This window comes from Solanum dulcamara, chromosome 9 (assembly GCF_947179165.1).
Source record: "Solanum dulcamara chromosome 9, daSolDulc1.2, whole genome shotgun sequence".
In the NCBI taxonomy this organism is placed as follows: Eukaryota; Viridiplantae; Streptophyta; class Magnoliopsida; order Solanales; family Solanaceae; genus Solanum; species Solanum dulcamara.
Genome location: NC_077245.1, coordinates 3,250,665 through 3,266,015, shown reverse-complemented (window position 1 = coordinate 3,266,015; position 15,351 = coordinate 3,250,665). Strand labels below are relative to the sequence as shown.

General features: G+C 31.6%; 3 protein-coding genes across 3 annotated transcripts; 2 read left to right on the top strand and 1 right to left on the bottom strand.

The window, feature by feature from the left end:
- The first annotated feature begins 2,198 nt into the window (after window positions 1-2,198).
- LOC129902389 (ferritin-2, chloroplastic-like) lies at window positions 2,199-2,549 on the top strand. The gene has a single exon (XM_055977614.1). It carries the CDS (start codon window positions 2,199-2,201, stop codon window positions 2,547-2,549), a length of 351 nt encoding a protein of 116 aa, XP_055833589.1.
- Window positions 2,550-3,307: 758 nt separating this feature from the next.
- Window positions 3,308-7,937, top strand: LOC129903419 (wall-associated receptor kinase-like 14). The gene is made up of 3 exons (XM_055978972.1): window positions 3,308-4,146; window positions 6,372-6,449; window positions 6,589-7,937. The coding sequence occupies exons 1-3, from the start codon at window positions 3,432-3,434 to the stop codon at window positions 7,827-7,829; spliced, it is 2,034 nt and encodes a 677-aa protein (XP_055834947.1). The 5' UTR covers window positions 3,308-3,431; the 3' UTR covers window positions 7,830-7,937.
- Window positions 7,938-13,124: 5,187 nt separating this feature from the next.
- On the bottom strand, window positions 13,125-15,078 carry LOC129904260 (allene oxide synthase 1, chloroplastic). The gene has a single exon (XM_055979801.1). It carries the CDS (start codon window positions 14,890-14,892, stop codon window positions 13,318-13,320), a length of 1,575 nt encoding a protein of 524 aa, XP_055835776.1. The 5' UTR covers window positions 14,893-15,078; the 3' UTR covers window positions 13,125-13,317.
- Between the last annotated feature and the right edge of the window lie 273 nt (window positions 15,079-15,351).

Below are 15,351 nucleotides of genomic sequence, written 5' to 3'. Positions count from 1 at the left end.
AAAGAGGTCTGACCTTTTCGATCTCAATGATTCGCCTATCGGCTTATAAATTTGAACCAACCGAACGAGCCATCAATAAGATGGATTGCCGTGTGTGGCATTGCAAGTTTGTCAGCAATCAACTGATAAAAGTTAAGTTTCCATTTTTGTCCTTACATGTGTTTTTGATATTTCAAGTCTTAACTATTATTACAGGAAAAATTGGTACATTTTTTTTTGTTAAAAAGGAAGATGGGGACCTACATTTGACACCCACCTTAACAACTTCCATTTGTTTGAAAACACAAAAAAAAGGATCTGAAGCTTGACTTAAATGACCTCCTTTTAATTTTATTACTTAATTAAGTAGAAGTTAAATATAGGATTATTCTTACGTGTACTTAAAAGAGTAATTTCGAGTCATTTTTCAAACTTTTCACATGGTAACCTATAGAGCTATAAGTCTGAAATCTACCATTGAAAATCATCCTACTAGTTAATTTTCAAGGGCTACTTTATTCATTAGATAAAATATTAAGAATTACTATGCATTTATTATAGATATTCCGTAGTAATATCATAATTTTCTAATGTCTAGACAGATGGTAATTATTTATGTGCATTTCAAACCTCTCAAGTCAACATTATGCATGATCATTAATTAATAAAAGAAATCAGAGGGAAATTAAACTGATAAAGAAATGAACACATGACCTTTCCTGCACGTCCTAACATCAAAAATAATAAATTAAAATAGATCTAACTCTAATATGATCATGCTAAAGAGATGAATCATAAACCTAACTGGCTAATCTATCCAAAAGTTAGCTCATAAAATTGAACTTTCACCAATAAAATGAAAGTTCAAATAGCTAACCAATTAAATTACTAATTTAAGATTCTTCATAAAGATTTTATCTCATATACACTAATAATGTAAAAAAAATGTATTATCACTTTATTATATTTAGTTTACTATTTCAGGGGCTGAACTAAGTGGAGATTTGGGCGAACCTAGTAGCTTTGTCATAGACTCTGCATTTATGTTAGAAAATTATATATATATATATATATATATATATATATATATATATATATATATATATATATATATATCCTAACAAAACTAATTAACAACTTAATAGTAAGAAAGGGACCATAAAATGCTTTTCCATACTAGAGTTGTGGGTTCGAATTCCACCATCTTCAAATGTTTACGTATAATAAATAAACTCATATTTAAATTGATTTGTGGGCCAATGGCTAATAAATCCTCGATACGTACATATTCTTCTAACGTTAAAAAAAATTGTTAGAACATTTATAATGACTAATAAATTGTCGATGCTGTTAGGTTTCCAACTTGTCGATAAGTCAAGTCAATGACCAAATAAGTGTTCGTTAGACATTATCATTTTACTACCCTACATGTTTTTTCATCTTTCACAAAGAAAAAAAGGGTAATCGAGAAGCATTTCATGTATAAAAATATTAAACTTAAAAAGTAGTCATTTGTATTTTTTTTTTCCAATTTATTTGTCTTGTATTAATTTGATACAGAATTTAACAAAGTAAAAAATATTTTTAAAATTTATGATTTTAAATTAAAAATACATAGAATATATTAAAATATATTTTAATCTTGTAGTCATAAATAGATCATGTTGAAAGTCAAATTTGAGAGTTTTCAAAAAAAAAAGTAAGTAAGACAAACAAATAAAACGGGAGAGTAATTAATAATCATTAGGTGTGTTCTCATTACTCTTCTATTTCATTTTACTTGACCCCTATATTATTTATTTTTCATCCTACCCTTAATATTTAATAACTACTTAAATTAATAGTAATCAAATTTAGAGCCCGTTTGGATGAGCTTATAAGTTGGTCAAACCAATTTATAAGCCTATAAGCCCTTTTTAGCTTATTGTGGTGTTTGACTATTGACTTAAAATGCTAAATTTAAGTCTAAAGTTCTTAAAGTCATCAAAAAATGAAAAGTTAGAAATCTTAATTTTTTTTTGGGGACCATTTTCGTTAACCATAAAAATTATTTTTATATCCCTTATATTTTATTTTAATTTCCAAAATACCCTATCAACTTCCCTTTCTCCTCTTTGTAGCTCATCTTTCATTTTCCTTCGGGTTTTTTTCTACCAATAATTGTTCATTTTCTCTCGTTACTCCATCAATTTCTCTGTTAAATTTCTGTATACATAATCATGCTTCTCAAAGTGGCATCTGCGTTTGCCTTGTTGAACATCCATGGTGAAAATTTGAGTCCGATGTTACCAATTTATTCACATGGATCTGTTTTGAAGAATTTTTCAGCAAAAAGCGGAAATGGCTTGGTAATATGTGCTTCAAAGGGTTCGAGCAACAAATCCTTAACGGGTGTTGTTTTCGAGCCCTTTGAAGAGGTCAAGAAAAAGCTTATGCTTGTACCTACTGTTCCTCAAGTTTCTCTTGCTAGACACAAGTATTCTGATCAATCTGAAGCTGCTATTAATGAACAGATCAAGTGGGTTTTAGTATTTCTAAGCTTAATCCATTTTTTTTTTGCTCTTGTTTGATGTTTTGGTTTTTAAACAAATTGTTGTTTTCCTAGTATTGATTGTGTAGTTTCTTATCCTTTGATTTATGTTGCTTTGTGTTGTTTCTTGTACTTTAACAACAACATACACAGTATATGCACACCTTAGCACTATAAGTAGCCGAGGGTCTTGTAGCACATGCACCCTCTTAAGTAACACGTATTTATAAAAAAATAACTTAAATAAACATTTTATAGTGGAAGTGATTTTACAATATAAATTATTTTTGATTTAAATCAACTTTAGAGTTTAAAAATCTTTTAAATCAACTTATTATAGTGTTAATAACTTTAAGGGTATTTCAGTCATTTTGACAGAAAATAAATGCTTAACAACACTTAATTGCCAAACACATCAACAACTTATTTTCAGTATAAACACTTTTATTCAAACACTCAACTGCTTATTTATAAAAATAACTTTCAGCATTTAAAAGTTCTACAAGCCTCCATACATAAAAATCACTTTTTTTAAGCCATTCAAACGAGCTCTTAGAGTTTCAAAAAGTCACTACTTATTCTCTAATTAAAATTTTCTAAAGAAATATATCAGGTCAATAAAGATGTATTTGTTTTTTTTTAGTCTCATTTAATATTTAGTATACTTATTAGATTTTGATTAAATTTAATTATATTAAAATATAAAATGCTCTCTAATAAAAATAATTATTGTATATTTGAACTTAAATTTAAGAACTCTAATTAAAACGGAAGGATTAATTATCACTCGCCGCCCCAATGCTCTCATTACTCTATTTCTTCCCCAATCCCCTTTCATTCACTTGTAATCAATTTACCAACTTTCTTTCTTTCTTCTTCTTCTTCTTATTTCTCTTCCTCCCTGTTCACATGTCCCCAAAAAATGAATTTTCCTCTCTATGTTAGAACAATTCTGTGTTTGTTTATATTCAACTTTTTATCAACCATAGTTCTTGGATCAAACTGTACCCATTCATGTGGAAACAGATTCCTTCCATTTCCTTTTGGTTTCTCCCCTGGCTGCCCAATTCAGCTCAACTGTACCTCAAAGGGGGTCATGATCAATAACAATTTCCCAGTTCAATCAGTAACTTCAGATACCATTTTAATCAATCTTCTAGCAAAATGCAGCCGACCATTTTCCGCAATTCACAATCTTTTTAGCCCAAACTATGCACCCACTTCAAGAAACGGGATACTTTTCCAGAATTGCAGTTCTTCACAATCCAGCTGTTTGATTCCTTCTACGATGATTCAAACCCATTTTGATATTCTTGATTGTGGGAAAGAAAACATGAGCTGTTATTCTGAGCCGAATAGTGAGAACAATTTTATCAATTTGAGGAATATATCGAACACAGGGTGCGGCTCTCTGTTTTCTGCAATTTCTGTGGAGTCGTCAGTGAATAGCTCGGCGGTTTCTTTGGATGTTCAGGTGGTTCAATTGGGGTGGTGGGTTCATGGAAATTGCCGGTGTTCTCCCAATGCGAATTGTACTAAAATCTCTTCGCCCATTGATGGGAAATTGGGATATCGGTGTCAGTGCTTTGAAGGGTTCGTCGGAGATGGCTTCAAAGCTGGCTCCGGCTGCCGGAAAGGTACGTTAGGGAGAAAACAATTTTAATTACTATCTAGTTACGAGTAGCAATGAGATTTGAACCCGAGATATCTGTCTGTTCGGATAACATGTCAAATATATGATAAATTCATCTGAAAACTTGAACTTTTTAAGCGGTGATGCAAAATAACTTTTTTAACAAGTGATAAGTTCTGAATACCTAATTTCAAAAATTACATTCAAATTTGACTCCTGAATCCCCGTACTCTATTAGGTAATTTTGCTTTAATTAGATCCCGTTTGAATGGGCAACTTAAAGTCCTTTTTAGCTTTTGGACGTGTTTGCCTAATGCTAACTTTAAGTCATAAGGTTTTTAAAGTCAGACAAAAATGAAAAGTTAGAATTCCTAACTTTTTTTTTTCTAAGTGCTTAAAAGTCATTTTCTTTGACCATGGAAATTACTTTTATATGCCTTATATTTTAACTAAATTCCCAAACTACCCTTTTTATTCTTTTAATCCTAAAATTCACATCATTTTCCTCATTTAAGCACTTTTATCCAAATAACTGCTTATTTATAAAAATAACTTTCATCACTTCAAAGTTCTAAAAATACTTCATACATAAAAATTACTTTTTTTAATCACATCCAAACGGGCTCGTTGAGTATTTATTCAACAACTTTCAAAATAAAATATCATGTTCTAGTTTAAAGAAAGAAATAGTAAAATAAGTTTGACTTTTCAAAATTAGAAATTTAGGTTGCATATACAAAAATGTGAAGTTTTATATATTCAACTTTCTCCAAGTTACCTAATTTGGTTATGAGTTGGGGGGTTTAACTAAATGAAATTAAAGTTGATGAGTGGGAGTTTTGACCAAATTTGGAGAGAGGAGAACATCATAATTTAGATGGAAAAAAAAACATGGGTCCCCATAGTAGAAAGATTAAAATATGACATGCTGGGGCCGCCAAAAAAGAAAAGTTCCCCATAGTTGATTGTATAAACTCTCGTTTTCTTTATAACAAAGCTCAATTTTTCTCTAACATGTGTCATGGAGTACATGTTAAGGAACTGGGAAAGTCAATAATAGTGTTTGCTATTAATAAATATAACAGATGAAGAATTTTGTTCTCATGTTCATACTAAGTAAAGGTAAAATCAACAATAACTATTTATCAGAGCAATTTGTGATTGTCTTTTTTCACAAACTAAGGTAATAATGGCAACATTAAGAAAGGCAATCACGTATGTGTTTGCTTCATCAGCGGAGCAACTCGTGACTATATAGGTAGGACCCAAGAATGGTGATGGTTGTTGCCTTTAATGTCCCTTATCAATGCCAAAAATTAAAGGCAAATTTAAAATAGTTTGAGCGTTGTTTGTTTCGGAAGTTTAAGTAAAAATTATTCGACTTAGTTTTATGAAATTTCAGATATATTGTTCCCAAATTAGGATTTGTTAAGCCTAACTTAAAACTCTATATGTCTAAAGTTATTTCGAAATGGGTAGACTCGCAAATGTTGACACGCTATGGATATGACTTAAATGGTGGTACTAAAATCGGGTATTTGATCACTTCGGTAATCTAAATCACAATCAGTAGGTTTACGGAGACTCAATAGCTTTTGTCATGACCCTATAAATATATTAATAAATATTTATAGATATTTAAATGTGAACGAATTTTCATTGTATATTAACTTAAGATTGTTGCATAAACTCACGGACTTCAAACTTTGAATAGTTTGATTGGTTGGTATAATGTCCATTCATGTTATTCCATCAAGATATCCTGCCAAAATATATTTCATCATTCAGTCAAGAAAGAGCCTTTTTTTCCCTTGGTTTTCTTTATTTTCTATCCAACTCCATTTGGTTTTGAGTGAGCAATGGAAACAAAGTCACTATCATATTACGTGAAGATAGTAATTCAGCAATATCAATGGACCCTCCACGTATTAATTTCTTCCATTTCAATAATGCTCAAGAATTACACAAAATAAGGTGAAAAGGAATATACGAATTCGTAATTACTTTTTTTTGTTCCCACCCAATGTTCACTATCCATAATGGGGTCTAAACTAGTTCAGATTTGCATTACGTAAGACCCATTAAAAAAAAGGAAGAAACACTCTCTATCATGATTTTTTTCATATCCAAAACTCGAACTCGAAATCTCTAATCCCATCATAACATTTGTCTTGAGTAGTATCAAGTATGTGTCCAATACTAATTCCAGATTTTTTTTTGTGAATGCAGATGATACAACATGCAACCCTTCAAAGTACCTTTCAGGCAAATGTGGAGGAACCACAAGAGTTGGTGTACTTGTTGGAGGTAATTTTCAACTGATTTAAGTTATATACGCTGACAGTGCAAAGTCTCAACTTCAGTACTTATTGAAATGATTTTTTTTTTCTTATTTCAATTTCGTGATACAACTCAATTTAAAGTGATCAAAACTATATTTCTCCAGGTATTGTAGCAGGTGCTTCTTTAATGGTTAGTGTAGGCCTTATCTGCTGCTTTATTCGACGAAGATTGAATTTCCAAAACAGAACCAGAAGAAATCGCGAGTTATGTGAGACTACAGGGATCAGCATCCCGGTTTATCAGTACAAAGAAATGGAAAAAGCAACCGATTTCTTCTCTGAGAAACGAAGACTAGGAAATGGCGCGTATGGAACAGTTTATTCAGGAAAACTTCAAAATGACAATTGGGTAGCTATCAAAAGAATTAGGCATAGAGATACTGATAGCATTGAACAATTCATCAATGAGATCAAGCTCCTTTCCTCTGTCAATCATCCGAACCTCGTTCGTCTCTTGGGCTGCTCTATTGAAAATGGCGAACAGATTCTTGTTTATGAGTTCATGCCTAATGGAACTTTATCACAACATTTACAAAGAGAAAAAGGGAACGGGCTACCATGGCCCGTTCGCCTCACGATTGGTGCAGAAACTGCACAAGCTATAGCTTATCTGCATAATGCAATGCACCCTCCAATATATCACAGAGACGTCAAGTCTAGTAACATACTCTTAGATTACAATTACAAGTCAAAAGTTGCAGATTTCGGACTTTCAAGACTCGGTATGGTTGAATCGTCCCACATTTCTACAGCACCACAAGGAACTCCCGGATATCTTGATCCTCAGTATCACCAGAGCTTTCAGTTGTCTGACAAGAGCGACGTTTACAGCTTTGGTGTAGTTCTTGCTGAGATCATAACAGGGCTAAAAGCAGTAGACTTTGCTCGTCCTCAAGACGAAGTAAACTTGGCTGCACTTGCAATTGACAGAATAGGAAAGGGAAACTTAGATGAAATTATTGATCCATTTATCGAGCTACATATGGATGCTTGGACACTTTCATCTGTTCACAAGGTAGCAGAGTTGGCATTCAGGTGTTTAGCATTTCATCGCGATATGAGGCCATCGATGATGGAAGTAGCAATTGAATTGGAACAACTTAGGCTAAGCAAATGGACGAATTCGGAAGATAACATAACAGGTTCATCAGATGGATCTTCAATTTCATCAACTTCAGATGTAAGTGAAAAACCACTAAATCTTTCAATTAAGAAGAAAGAAATGGATATATTTTCCACAGATAGTAAAATAAAGGATTATTCCCCTGTATCTGTACAAGATCCATGGAATAGTGAGCAAAGCTCTCCATCTTGTAGTAGTTTACTTAATCATATAGTTAAGTAATTATGTAAAGGATTAAATTTCTTCTTTGTAATTTACTTACAGGGACATTTAGCAGTTGAAAATGTAGTATACTAGCAAGAATACTACATATGGCAAATTTGGTCTGTACTTCCAAATGTTCTTTTTATTAAAATCAGAACTCCATCGATTTTGATTCATGTAAAGGTGTTTGTTTGGGCATGAAGTTTTAAGAATGAGAAGTTTAAAGTAAGATTATCATTAAATATGAAAAGATGTCATTCTTTTTTAGACATATAAAAAAAAGGAAGGATTGTGACATAAATTGGGACTTGTGGAGTATCTGTTTTGCATGATACTAATTTTAGGAAATTTAAAATAGAAATACCATTCACCCGACACTTTTTGGTCTGTAATTGAGAAATAGTCATTGTCGTGAATTTTTTTAAATTCACTTTAAATTCTCAAGTGAAATGACATAACCGTGGTTTAAAATTCCATCCAGCTCTCAAATTATATGATCACTAATCAGCTGATACTGAAATATAGTTGGGCTTTCACTTGTTTTATATTCCGAGGCCCTCGTTGAAGCATTGAGATGTACTATTTGCTTCATAGCACATTATATATCTTCATTTTCATGCTTGTTTGCATGCACGAATATGTCTTTTTGGCTACACCGTAATGAATTTCAAAAAGCTGCCCAACATAGGCAAATGTGAGTAAATGGGAGTCTTCATGAGGCCAAAGTTTCAATATGGCAGTTGCTCCCTAGGATTTAGTTATAGTTTTTCAATCACCTGTTGTACATCATCAAAGCATTATTAATTCACTAGTAATACACTGTTCTCTTATGCTTGTTAAGTTCACGTGTTCCATCTTTTGTTATTCTCTCTCTCTATATATATAAAAGAGGATCCTCAGCCCGGTGATGTAGCACTCTCCTGGGCCAGAATTGATAATTTCTAATTTTTCCTTCTATTTTTTTACTTATAACGCGATTTGCATAAAAATAATAATAAACTAACAGTCCATCCTCTGACCACGGGTTGCCTCTTTATTGTGGCTTTTCCTACACAAACATTACGCCCTTCCTCAAATAAAGCTTTCCTACCTTTTCAATCCCATGACTGCTCCTCTATCTTAGGGTGGAACTTGGAAGAATACATCGAAGAATAATTTCAATCACAGTCATAAGTTACCTCTGTAATTTCACAACGCTTGAGAGTTTTTCAGTTGGATAGTTTCATTTATCGGAGGCGCTACAAAAAATTATGCATCAATAAAATTTGAAGGAGATGAAGTGAAGGCTCCCATGTTTCTCTAAGATGGTGCCTTTTAACTTCTTTTAATTTATGTTATACGGTACCTCTTAACCATCCTTTTGATTTTCACTTCAATTTCTTATTACGTTAGCAACTTACTCAATTGAGTTTGGAAAAATAATATTTTAGAAGATCAAATAATCACTAATAGGATCTTGCTAGGTGATCGAGTATAAATTGAAAATTCTCCATTCCAAGCATATAGTTAAATTATTAATTCTTATAATGGTATTTTTGAGTTTATTTTAGTTGCAGTGAGGATGAAATATAAAACTAAATAGGAGGAAATCTTTAAAATTGTTGATTTGATTTGGTGTAATAAATTACTTCAAGCATAGATTTGTTCTTTTCTTTAGTATAAGTAATTTTTCTTCCTTCAATTAAAAGTTTCAGTTTATTTCCAAAGCTTGTATCTTTCGTAAGTATGAAACATTATTATTATGTTAGTCATTTAAGGTTTGCTTGAAATTAGATAAACGAAATCAAAGAATGAAACAAAATCATAAGCAGGAGAGGAGAGCGAACTAATACTACAATTAATATTACGAAGATGTAAGTATTATTCATCACTTAACTTTTATAGTAAAATTCATTTAGCAAAAAGTGATGAAAAATTGACACCTTACAACTTAGTTGAAGAAAAGATTGCCCAACAAGTGGAAGATGAAAGTTACCTTCAGCTATTTATATCTCTATAAACAAGGGACAAAGAATGCTTACAAGATACCTCTCTTAATTTAGGATTCATACAAATATGTACAATTTTTAGGAATCACATAGCGTAAGGAGCAAATTATATTTTATTTCTATTTTTTATTAATTTACAAAAATTCCGTCAACTTTGTCCCATCCAAAAACATAGCAGTCACCTGGATACATAAATGTTGATACATTATAGAACTTGTCGGTTGAGCTTAAAAAGGAACTAAAAGGTAAAATTAAATATCAGTTCCACAAATCACTCAAAACAAATTGATGTCAACTCTCTCAAAATTTTAGGAACTTCAAACAATTCAAATTTCAAATTTTCTTCTCACTAATCTATCCCAAAGCGTAACAAATTTTCTTCTTCTGCTTCTTCTTTTTCATCCTATTGGTGAAATTACAAGATTACAAATTACAATTGAAAAATAAAATGAAGAAAATAAATTCACTTTTTGACTGAGACGCGGATATCTCGCTCTTTTTAAGGAGATTCAAGCCCACTGCAATAAATTTTTTCACCGGTCCAGCAGTAGTCCTCTTGACTCGTCCCCTTCAGAATACAACAGCTTTATCACAAAATGTTACTCAACAAATTCTGAATAAGAGTTGAGTTTAAAGCTCCACAAAAAAGAACACATCCTTTCAACTAATAAGAACTCTCTTTTTTGACAAATTTAATACACTCAATTTTTTCTTCCATTTCAAACCAAAGAAGATCTCTCTATTTATAGGAAAGGAAATCATTCAAAGATGAAAAAATAATGAAATTCCACCATTATCATTTAGTGCACCACTTATTAGTGATAATTAGGTTAAAAATATATAATGAAATGAATAATCTTGCACTAGCTAAAAATGATAATGAAAGACATTTTTATGCATTAAAGAGAGAATTATAACATATATCACTTACGCAAATTAATATCACTCAATATTGATATTAAAATGCTAAAACTAACACATTCATTTTTTTCTTTCTAGTCATCAATGATCAATTTTTAAAATTTTTATATTGTGATTACCCAATTAGTTGGAGAAGGACGCATCTTTGGAAAAAACGCCCAAAAAGGAGGGGAAAAGGTCGAGTTGTTGGTGACTCCGGTAATGACTTTGAGTCAAGATTCATTGTTGAAAGTGAAAAAAAGTTACAGGAGTTGGTACAGAGCAAAGAAGAAAGTGTAGAAGGATTTTGTCATCACGTTTTTTTGCTTTCAACAAATTAGATTGTTAATTTTTTTTTTCGATTTTTTGTTGTTCATCTTTTTATGATACATATAAAGGCTTAGATTTTTAATGTATCTAGTTATTTTTCTTTCTTAAATTAGTGTATCATGCATTCGTTTCAATATTATGATACATTACATTTTTACCATGTACAATATATTGTATTTAAATATTAGTTTTGATACATAACCTTAATTTATTATAACACAAATTAGTATGTGTCATGTTCATAAATTTTGTTATTTTTTACTATCAGATACATACACCTTAACTTATTCAACTAGAAGGTTATGTATCTGTAGACATTATCAAATATAATTGTTGATATATAAACACTAATGTTTATAACAATATCAGTTTGTATCATATTCATTGTTATGTATATGACTAAACATGATATATAAATTTGAATTTATAATAAATGTATCTGATACATAATGACTATTACACTGTAATTTAAGAAACAAAAATAATAAGATACATTAAAAATGCGACCCTATATGTATCACAAAAAGATGAACAACAAAAATCGACCTTCATCCATATGTATCAAGAATTTTTTAAGATAAAAAAATAAAATAATTTTTTTTAAAAAAAAATGAAGTGATGGAAAGAAATCTACCTCTTGAATAATTTGAAATCATTAATTGAAAAGAGAAAATATTTTATATTCAAAAATAGATTAATTGATGTAACTATGGAGAGATTTGTGGAGTGAAAAAAGAAAGAAAATTATGAGTATGGTATTTTGAATTGATGTATCCGGAAATTATAATAAAAAGAAGTGTGTAGTTAAATAATTTTTTCTATAAATATCACACTGATACTCACACATTTTATTATGCTTTTCTCTCAAGTGTCTCATGTAAGACACAAATTATGAATCTGAAATAAAATTAAATAAAAAGATATGTGTATCTTTCCCCATTTGAACTTTCTTCACTTTTCCAATAAAATGAGGCTAGAGCCCTAATATTCATAAATTTATGAACCCATCTACAAGATTTAGATCTTTTCTTTATTTTCTTTATATCTTTTATTATTCTTATCTTTCTGCATTTGGGTGACACTCCGAAGAAATGCAGTAAATTATAAATTTGTTCTATTTTTTCACCAATTGAGAAACGATGGAAGAACAAGAAACGAAAAAACCTAAGTACATGTGTTGATATCTTTTCCTCCGTATCTTTGCTAAAGTTCATTCTTTTAATCTTACAAGACTTAAATTTAATCTCTCTCTGTGTAATTTCTGTCGCTTATGCTAAACCAAAATACTAGTACAGATTCATTTCAAATAATTGTTTATAATATTGCAATTTTCATGCTTTACTATAGATGCTTAAAAAATAATCTTCTCGAATTAATAGTATATTAAAGAAATAGTCATACTTTGAATTTGAATCTTCACCTTTGTCCTCTTTTAAATAATAAATAGGAGAAGTTTTTTGAGCCTGCTTTTACTATTTTTCAAATAAAGTTCAAAACATTAATAGTTAAAAAATATTTAGCTAATATAGTATTATTCTAAGAAATAAAAGGTATGTGTAAGTAACTTTAGAATTGGATGTCATTTTTTTTTGGCATGAAGACAACAAGCACGAAGATGATTGGATAATTTAGGAGACTGTCAAAGGAGTGATATTTTTTTTTACCGGCCAATTTAAATCTTCTGACTTACGAAAGACATTACTTTATTTTAAGGCGCCAATGGATTGAGCAGATAGTCATGCTACTTCTTTTTATTGAATTTTTCCCTTTATTTTATAGAACTAATTTTTATATACATATTACATAAAGGTTTATCATATTATGTGAAATTTATTTTGACGTTATATTGATATCTATCACCGTACTAGTCATATTAATAAGATGAAGCTTTGCACTCATTCTATTCTTTTGCTGCAATTCCATATTTTATTCACATTAATTAAGCATATTACAATACACAAATCAGGTATTTTGGTCAAGTTTATCCGCATATTCTTAAATCACGTCTATAAATTCAACTTTGTCGTTTTAACGGTAAACATCAAGGTTACAAATTAACTACTGTATTTATTGAGAACAACAGATAGATTGATCATTGAAAAGAGTAAAAATAGTGATACATTCCATTTTTTCAACAAAAAATAATTACTATACTAAACTATACACATCACCGATCTCTTCCTCAATTCACGCCAGCGGCCGGTATGCATTGTTCTATAAATTCTTAATAACAATGAAATTTAATACACTAAGCAAGCTTATTAATCACTTAATTAATCCAGTTTTAATCAAAAACTGGCTCTTTTCAAAGAAGTTAAGGTAATTGAAGCACCTAAAGGAGATGTTCCGACCTCAATCTCAAACGAATCATATCGGAGGAACAATTCGACCAACAACAATCTTGAAACCAATACGACGAAGTCTTTTCCGGCGCACTGTTTGTTATTTATCGATGGGTTCTCTGTTTCCGATCCATTTGACCATAACACATGTTTCAATAGCTTCTCCCCTTCTTCTCCGATGAACCGATCGGCGACGAACTCTTCCGATCGGTCAAATATTTTTGGGTCTTTAGTTGCAAATGGTTGAAACCCATAAAGGAGTTCACCTTCTTTGATCTCAAATGATGCGTCGTGGGATTCGATTATCATGTCTCGCTTTGCTCTGCCGTATTGTGATGCTACTGGGGGTTCAATTCTGAGGGATTCGTAGACTACTGATTTCATTAGTGGCATTTTTTCCATGGCAGCCATTGTGACCTTTCCATTGTTTGATGAAATGACTGAACGAATTTCTTGAGCTAATTGGTTGTGGAGTTTGGCCCCAGCTCGGCCGATCCATTTCAACATATTGGGGAAAAAGATTTTGATTCCTCCGAATGAATTGAAACATGTAGCGAATAGCAAATTGTGGCAAGCTTCTTCGCGTGAAATGCCAATTTTTTCAGCTTCATCAAGAACGGAAGTTGAGTTCTCGTAGAAGAAATTGTACAATCTCTGGTAGTCTTTTTTCACTAAGGCAGGGGGAAGCCTGAAAGTATGCATAACAAGGTCTTCAAGAATCTTTGGAAGGCCAAGAATTAGCAAAGGATGAAGCTGGAACAACACCCATTTGCCAATCAACTTAGGTCCATCGGCTCCAAGTTTGGTATCTTGAGGATTAATGCCATATAGGGATCTAGCCAGGAAGTTAAATGCAGCTTGATCATTTGCTGCATTGAGCCCAGCTTTCCCTTTTGTAGAGAGTTCATTTTCTAGAGTTTCAAATAGCTCGGAATAGCTATTGTGAAACTCTGGAATAACTTCATGGCGCCGCGATGAAAGGAGATAAAACATGAGTTTCTTCAATTTGGCATGATTTGGTTCGGAAGGATCAAGATAGGAGAGAACACGATAACCGCCTGTGAGATCAGTGGAAGGCATGAATGTACCGGTGAAAAGATCCTTTTTTTCAACCTTTGAGACATCAAAAAGGATGGGGAAACTTTTACCATCGAGCAAAACAACAACGTTTGGATTGAAGGAAATGAATGGACCAGGTGGCATGTTGGTTCGAAAAACAGTTGACTGATGTTTCTGAATTCGAGATTTGAAGAATTCATTTTTGCCCTGATTGTAAAAGTAATCAAGTCTGTCTTTCCATGGACCAACTAATGGTAGCCCATAATCTCCAGGGAGTTTTCTGGTCGGGAGTTTTGCTTGTTTAACGGTTGGCGATGAAATGAAAGGTGGTCTCTCAGACACTGAAGCTTGAATGGGATGAATACTGACCCGATGAGACGATGACTTCTTACAAGAAGATGATGATTTATGTGAGGGGAATTGTAGTTTAAGAGAAGGAAGAACAAGAGAAGTTGATGCCATTACTAATAACTCTGTCAGAAATCAAGAATTGAACTTTGACTATTTGTTCAACAAATATATGTCTTTGAGGAATTTGAACAAGAGAAGGAGAGTTCAATGGAGTTGAATGAGTGAGAAATATATGTGGATATTCTTGCCTATAAATAAACAAAGGTGTGATGTCAAGGAAGGTTGGCATTTGAGGTTAGAGTCGTAGGGCCGAGAGATTCAAACTCACTATTTCTACATAGTTGAAATTAATTTTTTCTATATATCTAGTAAATATTAAATTTTCTTTTAACTTTTTTTTTTTTTATGTTTACTTATGCATATTTTGAATATCTTTAGAGAAAATTCTAACTACGAGTCTTAATCATGACATAGTAATGATATATTATGGCTTGTGGGGTGGGCTTATTGGCACAAAATATAGAGTAATACGCATAACAAAAGCGTGCGACAAATTGTGAATTTATTTGG

Coding starts and splice junctions, on each gene's coding strand:
- LOC129902389 (XM_055977614.1), top strand. CDS start 2,199: ATGCTTCTCAAAGTGGCATCTGCGTTTGCCTTGTTGAACATCCATGGT.
- LOC129903419 (XM_055978972.1), top strand. CDS start 3,432: ATGAATTTTCCTCTCTATGTTAGAACAATTCTGTGTTTGTTTATATTC. Junction 4,147..6,371: donor TGGCTCCGGCTGCCGGAAAG/GTACGTTAGGGA, acceptor TTGTGAATGCAG/ATGATACAACATGCAACCCT. Junction 6,450..6,588: donor AGTTGGTGTACTTGTTGGAG/GTAATTTTCAAC, acceptor ATATTTCTCCAG/GTATTGTAGCAGGTGCTTCT.
- LOC129904260 (XM_055979801.1), bottom strand. CDS start 14,892: ATGGCATCAACTTCTCTTGTTCTTCCTTCTCTTAAACTACAATTCCCC.